Genomic DNA, 12766 nt, shown 5'->3' on the forward strand with positions numbered 1-12766 from the left:
TAAAAAAATGCATCTGTAGTTTCACTAGCAAGAGACCTATGTAACATTTTGCTTTATATTCTTCTAAGCCCCTTTGTCTGTGTATATACGTTCTTAGAAATTAAAATATATAAGCGAAAGAATGGAATTTTGCTCTGCATATTATTTGTAACTTGATATTTCATCTAAAAATGATAATTGTTTTTATATGAATAAATTAAAATCTATGTCACACTTTAAAGTAGATTTATAATTTTCCTTTATATATGTTCATCATAATATATTTAACTAAAATCATATTTTTGGACATTTAAATTATTTCCAATGTTATGTCCATGTTCATTTCCTCAGTTTAATGTCCTAGCAATTGAACTGTTAGCTGAATATCTAAAGAGTGTGCCTATTTTTTTTTTTTAACTGGTGCAAAATTTTACTCTCAAATGTAATGAAAAATTCTAAAAATATCTACCCAGGGGAAAAACACAATATCAATAACAAAATACAGGAAACATCCAAAGGGAAAAATCATTCTGGCCTGTGGTAGACAGCCTCTAAGGTGGCCCCCAATTACTGTTTTTTTTTTTTAATTGTATTGAAGTACAGTTGATTTACAATGTTGTGTTAGTTTCTGATTTACAGCAAAGTGATTCAGCTATATATACATATATATACATTTTCTCTCATATTCTTTTCCATTTTGGTTTATTACAGGATATTGAATACAGTTCCCTGTGCTCTACAGTAGGACCTCGTTTTTTATCCATCCTATATATAACAGTTTAAGAGTGCGCCTATTTTGAAGGTTTTAGACACATATTGTTAGATTTCCCTTGGGAATCTGATTTTAAAAGTAGATTTTAAGTGTCTGATTCCTCTCATCTTTGCCAACATTGGATATTAACTTTTAAAATCTTTGTCAGTGTGATAGGAATGAAAAAGGGCTGACTTTTTGGGGGGTGGGGAGTAGTCCATTCTATTTTTCAGTTCATCCATTAAGTTTTTTTTTTTTTTTTTTGCGGTACGCGGGCCTCTCACTGTTGTGGCCTCTCCCGTTGCGGAGCACAGGCTCCAGATGCTCAGGCTCAGCGGCCATGGCTCACGGGCCCAGCAGCTCCGCGGCATCTTCCCGGACCGGGGCACAAACCTGTGTTCCCTGCATCGGCAGGCGGACTCTCAACCACTACGCCACCAGGGAAGCCCCATCCATTAAGTTTTTTATTTTGAAATCATATTTTAGTTCTCTACTTCTTTTTCATAGCATACTTTTGTTTTATGGATGCCAGGTTCTCTCAATTTATTTAGGATATTAGTTATATATTTTTTAAAGTTATCTTCTGTGTCTTCAATTACCTTTATTTCCTTTGGAGTCTTTATGTTCCTCTTGACCTTCTCTTTCATGTTATTAATTTTATGCAAATATCTACTGATTTTTAGCTGTTATTTCATATTTTTTGAAGACAGTCCTAAGTTGATTAGATTGACTAGGTAGCTGGCTTAGGGTTCTACTGTGGTTGTTGAGGTCTGTTTTTCTAACAGGACATTGCTTTGGGGAAACTTGTTATCAGTCCTAGGTAACTGGGCAGGCTTCTCTTTAGGAGACTTTATGGGAATTGGTCGAGAGCAATTGTCAAGGTAAGGAGGACATTGACTCTTTGAAAATAACTCTTTCTAGTTGTGCTACTAACCTTCTCCCACATGGTATGTGTTAAATGCACCTTTCCTTATTACTTGTTTTCTTTTCCTCGACTCCTTATGCCAATCATTTTCTCTCCTTTCCTAGGTTATCATTTTACTCCATTGTTATTTAGACTGTGTCTTATGGCCTTTTAGAAAGTCAACAGGGAGTTCTGAAAGGCTGGTAGAAATTATATTGCATTATAAACTCCTACTCGATGCTTTACCAATATTCCAAATAATCTCATTTCCAGATCAGCACTTAAAAAATAGTAATATCCTAAGAGTCAAAAGGGAAGCCATTAAGATCTAGAGTCTTTCTAAGCCTCTACGCGTGCTTCAGACTTGCTTATTGGGGAGATCTGGGAGATGTTGCAGGAAGTGGGGTATTGCAGAATTAGGCCAGCTCTCTTATTGTTGCCTTTTGCTTTTCCAAACGTAAATACAGACACAGGCCAGTGAACTAATTATATTAATTGATGCCACCCTAACAAAATAGGTCAAATAGAACAAAAACAAGACATTTACTGTGCTGTAACCTCTTGCTACGTGACATCGAATCAGATAGTGTTTTGGTGTCCTAATGTGTAGGAGATAAAAAAGACAAAGCAAGCTGACTACATGAATATCTTGCTGCACATCCTAAAAAGAGACCTCCCATTGTAGCCTCAGAAAGTGTAGCCAGTGTGCAGTGTAGTGGTCTAGAGAAGAAAAGACAGGGCTCTAGAAATTTCCTCTTCAGACATTGCCAAAATCTGAACTCTAAGTTCCTTCAAAAGAAGTACCTTAATTCGTCACTCACCAAGAACAAACACATGACATAACAGAAATGGACAATGTAGTTTTTTTCTGGGTAACAAGCTGCCTGTTCTGTCTTTTGGGTAGACGTATTTGTTGTTTTGGAAGGAATAACTATTGAATAAAATGTACTGCTTTCTCTGTCTATGGCTAAAGCAAAGGTTTAATCTTGGGGAGAATCGGTTAGAGTGTTTGATTTACTCTTTTTGTTCGCCTAGACTAGGGGCTGTAAATTAGTTAAAATTAAATCTTCAAGTAAGGAGAGGTCCGTTTCACTTCTGTTGTGGCTGAACAGTTCAAGCATTGTTTCCCTACCCATTCATTGATCTGTTCCAGAATGGGGGTCAATGGTCACATTTTTTAATGACACTGGCTTTCCTACTTCTAAATAAATGCCAACCCTCATCCTTTCTAATCCAAATGTTATAGAACTCACCTTTATATGTGCAACATATAATTCACAGATTATATCCTCTTTTTGTTTCCCAGATTTAAACCTATGCAGACCTACCTCTTATGATATTTGATTCTCTTAAATTATTTCTCATCAGCCTATTTATTGCTTAGTCCTCTTGAAGGACAGAGGCATGGTTCACCTTTACAGCATACTTTTTCTAAAGTTTTTCTAACCCTTAATATAATAATATGAGAAGAAACAGTTGCTCAGCAGCATAGTCCTCAATACTAAACAAAATGTGAAATGTAGAGAAGTGCATTAGGTAGTATATTAGTTCTCTTTTAAAAAAATAAACTTTACTTTTAAAAATTGAAGTATAACATACATACAGACATAGCATTTATTTCTGAAGGCTAACACAAGCTTTTCTTAAAGTTGGTAATAATTATGTAGGCTGATGAATGCCTAATTAAAAATCTATGTTGATTTTTTCTTAGTCCTTGCAAACCACATTTTTTAATATCCCTCCTCAATTATAAATCTTCTGTGGTATAAATCTTTATGATAAAAATGAAAGATTTTATACTTAATATGTGATTATTTAAAATAAAATTGTAAAATAAAAATCCCCTCATTATTAACTAATGGTTTTCCTATATCATGCGATTCTATTTTTATCAGTCTTTTTGTAAGCAAAACATGCCATTTCAACAGTTGAGACATAGGAGGCATGTCTCAAAGTATTATCTAATTGTTCTGTTTGTACATTGAATGCCATTTTCCCTGACCCTGTCCCACAGTGAAGAAGAAACAAAGATTCAAACACTCTGCCAAACCAAATGCTAGCCTAAAATTCCCTTCTCAGACACATTCTTTTAGGGACAGTTTTTCATTCTTGGGATGCCAAATAACAAGGGCCAAAAGAGAGACAGAAAGCAGAATTTAAAAAGAGAAGAGCTCTTGGAGGGAGGAATGTGAGAACCATCTTTGCAAAGACAAGAGAGCAGAATGGAAGAGATTCAGAGGATGAACTATTCTAAAGCTTAGACCTCCTCCTCTTAGACCCACATCTGACTGATCAGTTTTGGACAACCTGCAGCTCTGTGGTCCTGACCCCTCTGAACAGAGGGTGGCAAGCTTGGACAACTAAGTGGGAAAGGGGCTTTTAACATTTTTCATTAATCCTTGACCAAGGTCGAACTGAATTGAACTGTGAGGGAATTTTCCTGTGAGTAGAGGCAATGCTAACCCCACTATCCTTATGACAGATGCTTAAGTGAAGTACCAACAACAATAAATTACTTTCTGTTATATAGTCAAATTTATGTTGGAAAAAAAATTGGTCCCCACAGAAAATATTGAAGGGAACATGTGAAGGCTGTGAAGACAATTTCAAAAAAGAATTCTAGTTAATGTTTGCATAATGGTTTATGTTATTGACATAATTGTTCAACTTCTATGGTCACTGTTCAGATTGTTAAAAAAATCAAGCAGATTCAGTCATATTTCTAATCTTGAAAGACTCATAACTAAACATTATAACCTAAAATTTGAATCTGAATGTAACACTTTTCAAGCACATACTTGTGTTTTCACAAGGACTTTGTTGAAAAACTTCTTGATCTAAAGAAGTGAAACAAGTAATTAGAGACAATGTGGTAATGCAGAAAGAGAATGGGTTTTGGAGGCAGGTTTGATTGACTGTTCTCAGTTGTGTGAACTTGGTAAGGTTAAACTCAACTTCTCTGAGTTTGTTAGTTCATGTGTATAACAGTTGTGATAGGATTAATAGGAGATAATGCAAAAAGAGCATTTATGTGCTTATGGTGCCATAGTTATTATTATGATAAATTATGGAACTTTTTAGACATTCCTGCATGCCAGCAGGGTAGATATTTTTGGGCAGATTGACTTTGAGCCAGCTGATAAAAACACTTTGGAACATATATTTGCCTCATCCTACAGTTCTGTAGTTCTTAGTTTGGATCTGTGGTATCATGTTTGTATCTTTTTGACATGAATAGTAGACTTCTTTGGAAGCACACTCTGTTAGATGGATGGATCTTTTTTATAAAGGACAGTAAATGTCTTATTTAAGATACCAAACATGTCCACTACACAACCACGTAATTTATTTTTTTAGATCAAGTACATTGTGAGCATTTAAGTGGCAGAATACATAGAAGAAAGAGTGTTGGACTAGGAGGATGGGTACATTTAAATTTCTGTCCCAACAGCACAACTTTGTAGCTCTATGACCTTGAAAAAACCATGTAACCTCTTTTAGCTCCAATTTATTCAGTAGGAAAATGGGGATGATAATTCTGTCCTGTAATATATTTCATTATTTATGTGAGGATCAAATGAAATCATTAATATGCACTTTGAAAATTTTTAAGTATCATGCCAATTGGAAGTATTATTGAGGTGAACCCAGATGAACTAAAACATAAACGTTCAAGTTCAGGCAAAATTTATTTAGACAAAATTATTTTTTAAATTATTAGCTGCATTATCCTTTAGGTCAGAGGTGTAACAATTTTCATTTTTAATATTCCTCTTATCATCTGAGACAGTGAAACTTCTGGGTAATAAGCTGCTGGTTCTGTCTTTTGGGTAGACGTATTTGTTGTTTTGGAAGGAATCACTCTTGAGTAAAATGTACTCTCCTTTTTGAAAAACAGCAGCAAATAGTAATGGATGGTTGCAGGTCTGAGCATTGGGATGCCTGTGATCTAAGTTGTACTTTTGCTATTTATTAGCTTTATAACTTAGAGCAAATATCTTGACCTTGAAATATTGAGGTCATCTCATTTTCATCATCTCTGAAATAATGGAGGTTACTTTGTTTCCTTCTAGTTTTATAAATGTATGTGAGCATTCCTTTAAACCACACCTTGGTTCTCCCTGGACAATTGAGAACTTCCCCAAACATGAATATAGGATGTGTTATTACAGCTGGTCTGTGTCCTGCAGTGGGGGGCCCTTATAGGGAAAGAGATATTCCTAAATATTAATATTAACCTCTGCATTCTAAAACTTAATATTCTGTAAGGAAGAAATGCCAAGGAGTGATGTTTATGTTTTGTTTTCCAACTGCATTTGACCTTGATTGTTTTACTATTGTATCAAAATATTTATCTTTAATACAAAGTGTTATTGTTTTTTCAGAAAGACTCACATATTTGCTTTGAAGTTCAGAAGGGCCAAGTTTTTGCTATATTTATTATCAAGTAGCATGTTTAAAACTATTTCAAATAAATGAGATAATTGCAATGTCAGACCCTTTCATTGTTGATTGGGCTGCCATTTATCAGTTAGCAATACACTTGGTGGGTGGCATGCTCACAGAATAACATCTTTTTTTTTTTTTTTTTGCTGTACGCGGGCCTCTCACTGTTGTGGCCTCTCCCATTGCGGAGCACAGGCTCCGGACGCGCAGGCTCAGCGGTCATGGCTCACGGGCCTAGTTGCTTCGCGGCATGTGGGATCCTCCCGGACCGGGGCATGAACCCGTGTCCCCTGCATCGGCAGGCGGACTCTCAACCACTGCGCCACCAGGGAAGCCCCGAGTATATGTACTTTTAATTTTCAGATACTACCAAATTACCTTCAAATAATACCTATCAGTTATATTCCTATCACCATTGTACAAGAATACTTGTTTCCACTTACACTCACCAATAACTTGATATTATCCGTCTTTTAAATTTTTGCAAATCTATTAGGCAAAAATCCAATTGTTTTTAAAAATTTGTGTTAAACATCTTTTCACATGTTTATTGGCTACTTTAATTTTTCTCTGTGATGTGTAAATGGTATTGCTTTGTTTATATTTTATTTATATTATTTATTTTGTTTTTAACCTTGAACACATTCCTGTATTGGTTGGCATATTGTTGTATTACTTTTTCTTTAATTTGCAAAAGTTGTTTATAAATTCTGGATGTAATTTTTTCTGTTATATATGATGGAAATATTTTCCTGCAATCTGTTGCTTGATGTTGAACTTTGTTATTTTTATCATCGTTTGTCAACTGCTTGCAATTTTTTATATACTCAAAGTTACTGATTTTTTCTCTTCTGTATTTTGTGCTTTGCACAAGGTCTTCCTTTTGCCATGGAATTTTATTTTCTTGTTTGTATAAATAACCAGGTGTTTTAGCCTATCAAGTTTCTTTCAAATAGCTGATTGGACTGTACTCCTGCATTTCTCTTTCTCCACAGAGATCACACAAGTTTTCCATTAAAACTGAGAAAGTTTGTTACTCTAGCTTTAAAGATGCTGTGGCTATGACTTTATAGCCATTTCAGCATGATGCTTTTACCAATGTAGTCATAACGAGGTAAACATTAAATTATTGTTTGGTATGTTTGACCTCAAGCATAAGCTTGAATAATTTGTGTAGATCATTAGACAAACGCTGTAGCTACACACCAAACAGCTCTTTGAGTTGTTAAGCAAAGTGCTTATGTATCCATGTGTTTTCCTCAGTTCAACCCTACTGAGGCAGGCATAACTTTAATTTTTATTTATTTAATAAATTTATTTATTTATTTATTTTTGGCTGCATTGGATATTCGCTGCTGCGCGCGGGCTTTTTCTAGTTGCGGCGAGTGGGGGCCCCTCTTCGTTTTGGTGAGGGGGCTTCTCATTGTAGTGGCTTCTCTTGTTGAGGAGCACAGTCTCTAGGTGTGTGGGCTTCAGCAGTTGCAGCACACGGGCTCAGTAGTTATGGCTTGTGGGCTCTAGAGCGCAGGCTCAGTAGTTGTGGCACACGATCTTAGTTACTCCGTGGCATGTGGGATCTTCCCAGACCAGGGCTCGAACCCATGCCCCCTGCATTGGCAGGTGGATTCTTAACCACTGCGCCACGAGGGAAGTCCTGAGACAGGAATAACTTTAAATAGCATACTAAGTTTAAATGGCATACAATTTACTGGCAGAAAATGATTTATATAATATATCATTGCTTAATATAATATTTTAGGTGGAGAAATGAAAGATTTGTTCATGTAAACTTTTTTTGTTTTTCTTCAGTTTTGTCGAAGCAACATGCTTCACAAGTCCTGGTTAGGAAAAGGCGTGCAAATTCTTTGATTGAAGAAACAAAAAAGGGTAATCTTGAAAGAGAATGCATTGAAGAACTGTGCAATAAAGAAGAAGCCAGGGAGGTCTTTGAAAATAACCCTGAAACGGTAAGAATTCATGAAAAGTGGTAAGTTAGCATACCTAGACATATAGTTACAGACGGAATGTTTGCAGCTTGAGTCTGTGTTCCCTTGTGTTTCTTTTTAAAGTTAATGATTGTGTATATCACCTTCCACATGTACCCACTGAAGCGTTTCAGGAGGAATTACGTTCAAAGGAAAGTGGGCTTGTTAGGGAGACACTATTTGCCAAAACCAATGTGCTCTGACCAAACTATAATTCAACTATACCTAATTGTCACAAATAGTATGAACCTCATGGTTTGTAACTACTTTCTCCCAACCAGGACTTTGTAGTGTTGGGTGAGGGGAAGGCACCTCAAGTGTGTGTGTGTTGCGTGTGTGTGTGACTACATTGTTATCACTATGCTTCATTAATTCTCTCCATTGGCATTTTTAACCAAGATTTAGAAAACAGAGCCTCTAATTCAGAGCTTGGTACATAATAGGTACTCAGTATATGCTTAATAAAGGATTCATTACAGTACTGTGTTCCCTGAGAATACTTTTAATTTATTCCATAAACTGTTGGCAAGTTTCCTCAGCGCACTGTAAATCATCAATAGTCCCTGCGGTTGGAATTTATACCTTTAGTGTATACATTTTTCCAATTTAGTCTAGAATAAAATGATCACAAAGACCCCTAAATATCATACAGAAATATGGGGCCCCTAGATCTGATCTTTAGTCCCCTAATTTTCCTAGAGAAGGGGGTTCTTGAACATGTTCTGTGGGTAGCAGGAATATAAATAGTGCCTCTATGAATTAGGGTGAAGAATTCAAGTTTGATAACCTTCAGGGTTACCTCAGATTTTTTTCCCTGAGGTGAACTGTATAACCAAAAGGAAATGAGGGAGAAAACATACGCAAAGTACCTCCTTTACCTCTGCCTTAGTTCCTGGAACCATGAGACTAGATGAGCCATAACAAGCAGGAACCATTTGTCTATAGTTAGAGAACTTGTCCAAGACAGTAATAACTTGTGTTTTCTGGGATTGCCCTTTAATCCTCTTACCTCCACCTACTCTAATAGGTTCAAAGGGAATTTTTCCCAGGGTACCCGAAGATTCATTTTTAACACTCTCCAAGATTGAATCAAAATGTTTGTCTTAGTTTTGTTGCCTGTTGTGGAAAAGCAATTAAGACAAAAATATTTTATTTCACACAATATAGCAGTGTACTCATATTGTGTAGGAAACAGAAACACACACACACGTATACACAAATTTCTTTTTATTATGGAAATGGTAAATATATCCCAAAGTAGGGAGAAGAATATAATAAACCCCAATATACCTACTTTCCCTTTCAATGATTATCAACAATCTGCCATTCTTGTTCTGCCTATTCTCTACCCCACCCACTCTAATTTTTGTTTTGTTTTGCTGGAACATTTTAAGGCAAGCCTGCATGCTCAAGATTTCATTTGATTATATTACCCATAAATGCTTGAGCGTATATATCTAACACTGTAAATATGTTCTCATAGCTTAGCCTCTGAGTAGCAAATGGGGAGTGAGACAGAAGCCATATGGAGGGAAGGGAAAAGGGTAGAGAAAAGAAACTTATTTATGTGCTTCCTCTCCTCCACTCATTCTGACAGTTGTGTTATTGACAGAAGAGAAAGAGATGATGGAGAGAGTAAGGAAGAAATGGGAGACATGAAAGAAGAAAAAAACCCATTTGTTATTGCTTCTCTCTTTCTATCCTGCTCCAGACACTCCCTGCCCACATCCCTCATATCCTAGTCCACACTCCTAGTCACCACCTTATTGCTTGTCTCCCCACTGTCCCTAATATAGTCCTTTCACCATTACATCATCTCCTTTTGAACCAATTCATCATTGTTTATATCCTAGCTTTTGTTCTGTAGATGACAACACTGATGTCTGAATTGCTTAGTGGGAGATCTCATCTTATAAACTAGTAGCTAAGTGTTGTGTAGGTTTATATGTGAGAGGAGGAAGGAATGAGGACTTTAATTGTATCCTGGATGAAAGTTATGTTCTGTACTTGAGGTTGTTTTTGTGTAGAAACACTGGTTTCTCATGAGGAGTTCTTCTGTTATTAATGCTGCATATCGGGTGTATTATGGCTTAAGAAGGCTTTTGCGAACTAGCCTGGGAACCTTACCATCAGAAATCATTTTTAACATTTTTCTCCTTTTGCTGAAGTGCTTTCCTTAGTCCAAATTACTGATTTACAGAAAAATTCTTGGTACATAACCAATTTATAAGTAAGGTATTACATGTACATAAGATGCTAAAAGGTAAATGTCCACTTTAATTCAATTCAAATTATGTTACTGTTATTCAGCAATGAATCTGGTGTGTGTACTCAGCATGATGTGAGATGTATCAAATGGGTATCTAACCATCTTGGAAAAATTAAAAGATTTACGTAAAGGGGGCATATATAGTCACATTTAACATCTTCAGTGGGGCCCGTTTTCAGTTTAGAAACCTTTGAAACATGATTTAATTGATCGGTATTGCTTTAAGCCTAAGCATCTTATGGCTTAATGTTATTAGTCATCTACTCCTGGTATATATTTTACTATAGAAAAAATGCTATAATGTGGAAATGAGAGTTATATGTAATTTATTGCATCTTTAATATAAAAACACATTTTAAAATCGTTTTAACTTTATACGAAATTTAGATTTGCTAAGATATATTTTTTCTTTTCTTTTCTTTTCTAGGAATATTTTTATCCAAAATATTTAGGTAAGTTCAAAGGACCTCAATCATATAATCTTAGAAATGGAAGAAAACTTAAATATGATGAAGTCCAATCCTCCACTCATATATATTCCATCCAGTACAATTTCATTAGCCTTGGGAGTAAGATCTCTCTCATTCTATACGCAAATTTTCTGTCCTTTTATTTAAAGTCATGTAGATGAATTTGGAATGGTTCTCTTAATTACTATGTGACATTTTGTCTTTTAGTCTTTTTCATTTTTTTGTCTTTCTCATAAAGAGTCACTGAGCTGATGCAAAGTTATATTTAGGTAACAGAATATTCTCTATAAATACATGAATTTTCATGGGTTATCTTTTTTTTTTAACACCTTTATTGGAGTATAATTGCTTTACAATGGTGTGTTAGTTTCTGCTTTACAACAAAATGAATCAGTTATATATATGCATATGTTCTTCATGGGTTATCTTTTAATGAAAGGAAAGATCTCTACACTCTCCAGAGCTTGTGACATAATTATCATTTAAATATTGATAGAAATTATTAACAACTTCCCACTTTGCAGCACCATTTCCTCATTTCCTACAATATCCCATCCATGTTTTGCCTTTGGATACAAAAGCAAAAGGAGTGAGGTAGCATTTCCATATCTAAAGAGATTAGATGATTTCAACTAAATGTCAATTAAAAGGCTACAGTTTGTTTTAAATAAATATAAAAATATTTTATTAATATTTTTTGGAGACTTGTCAGCATTTCCAAAGAATGGAAGTGGAGTAGCATTTGTACACGTCTTTCTGATGAGATTCTCTATAGGTCCAGCCCACAGAGGTTTGCTCTCCCTCTTCCTTTGAGCTCAGAATAGTCCCCATCTGTGCATCTTTCTACCCCACTCTCATGCCAGCCAACGTGAGACTCCAAGGCCTGCAAAACTGAAAAGTAAATCTTCCTCGAAAAAAAAAAGTAGGAATGTACTCTGATATACAGTAATAACTATGCAGTTTAGTGTTAATATAATTTAGCAAATAACTATTTCTATTAAACTCTCATTTCTCTTGAAATTTTAGGGTTTAATTATAGTTTAGGGTATTACACTTTGCTTTTGTTTTACTTCTGAATACCCATGCAGAGATCCCAGAGACCATCTGTAGATAGGGAACTATATATACCTTTCCCCCTTTCCTAGGGAGCCTTACATTGAATTGATGGTATGTACTTACATTTACCCTTCAGGACAATTAACAAGATAAGAGCCCAACATCATTGGGAGAAGACCCTTTCTGAACCAAGTGCTCTTTTTCATTGTTCCTAAAGTGGTTACTCTTCCCTTTTTTGAGTGTCCACAATGGTGTGAATCTTATTTTTGTGGCAAATCCGGAGTCAAGGAGACCCAGTTATAATACACTGCCTCTCATTTCACCCTCTCATCAACTGCAGGACATTGGTTCAATGGTATCTCTCTTTAGAACTCCATAGCATGACACTTTTCTGTTCTTGGGCTGCTGGGTGTTTTCCAGTTGACTTATTATAATTTATTTTTATTAATTCCAATCGAACATTTATCTCCCACAAGATCTTAAAATTATTTAACCTCTATGAGTTATAGTTTTCCAATTTGTCAAATGGATAGTAACAATTTACCTAATAAGTTTCTAGCAAGAAATAAAATGAGGTAATGTTTTCAAAGCACTTAGTAAAATATGTCATGCTAGTTCTCTTCATTTTTTTCCCCTAACTTCTCCTCTAGTCACATTTTCTTTTCTTTCCTTCCCTTCCCTTTTCTAGCTGCTAATAACAGACTTAAGCAGTTTCATTCAAATTTGGAAAGAGGATACTATAAAAATTATGTAGTGATATTATTTATGACTTTAGATATGAAAATTCAACAAGATTTTCTAAAAACTTTAGCTGTCATATCTGAGATATACATCCATGAAAAACATTTCTTCTTTGTAAAGTTATGCTTTGACTCCTTACTTTCTAAAGCAAAAATTAAAGGTTTA

General features: G+C 35.3%; 1 protein-coding gene across 1 annotated transcript in view; it reads left to right on the forward strand.

The window, feature by feature from the left end:
* The window catches only part of PROS1 (protein S), a 55442-nt gene that overhangs the window by 8509 nt on the left and 34167 nt on the right, over window positions 1-12766 (forward strand). Inside the window, exons 2-3 of the mRNA XM_060149387.1 lie at window positions 7890-8047; window positions 10762-10786. Coding sequence (XP_060005370.1) covers window positions 7890-8047; window positions 10762-10786 — 183 coding nt within the window. The remainder of the gene's footprint in view (window positions 1-7889; window positions 8048-10761; window positions 10787-12766) is intronic.

Source organism: Lagenorhynchus albirostris, chromosome 5, assembly GCF_949774975.1.
Source record: "Lagenorhynchus albirostris chromosome 5, mLagAlb1.1, whole genome shotgun sequence".
Classification (NCBI taxonomy): domain Eukaryota; kingdom Metazoa; phylum Chordata; class Mammalia; order Artiodactyla; family Delphinidae; genus Lagenorhynchus; species Lagenorhynchus albirostris.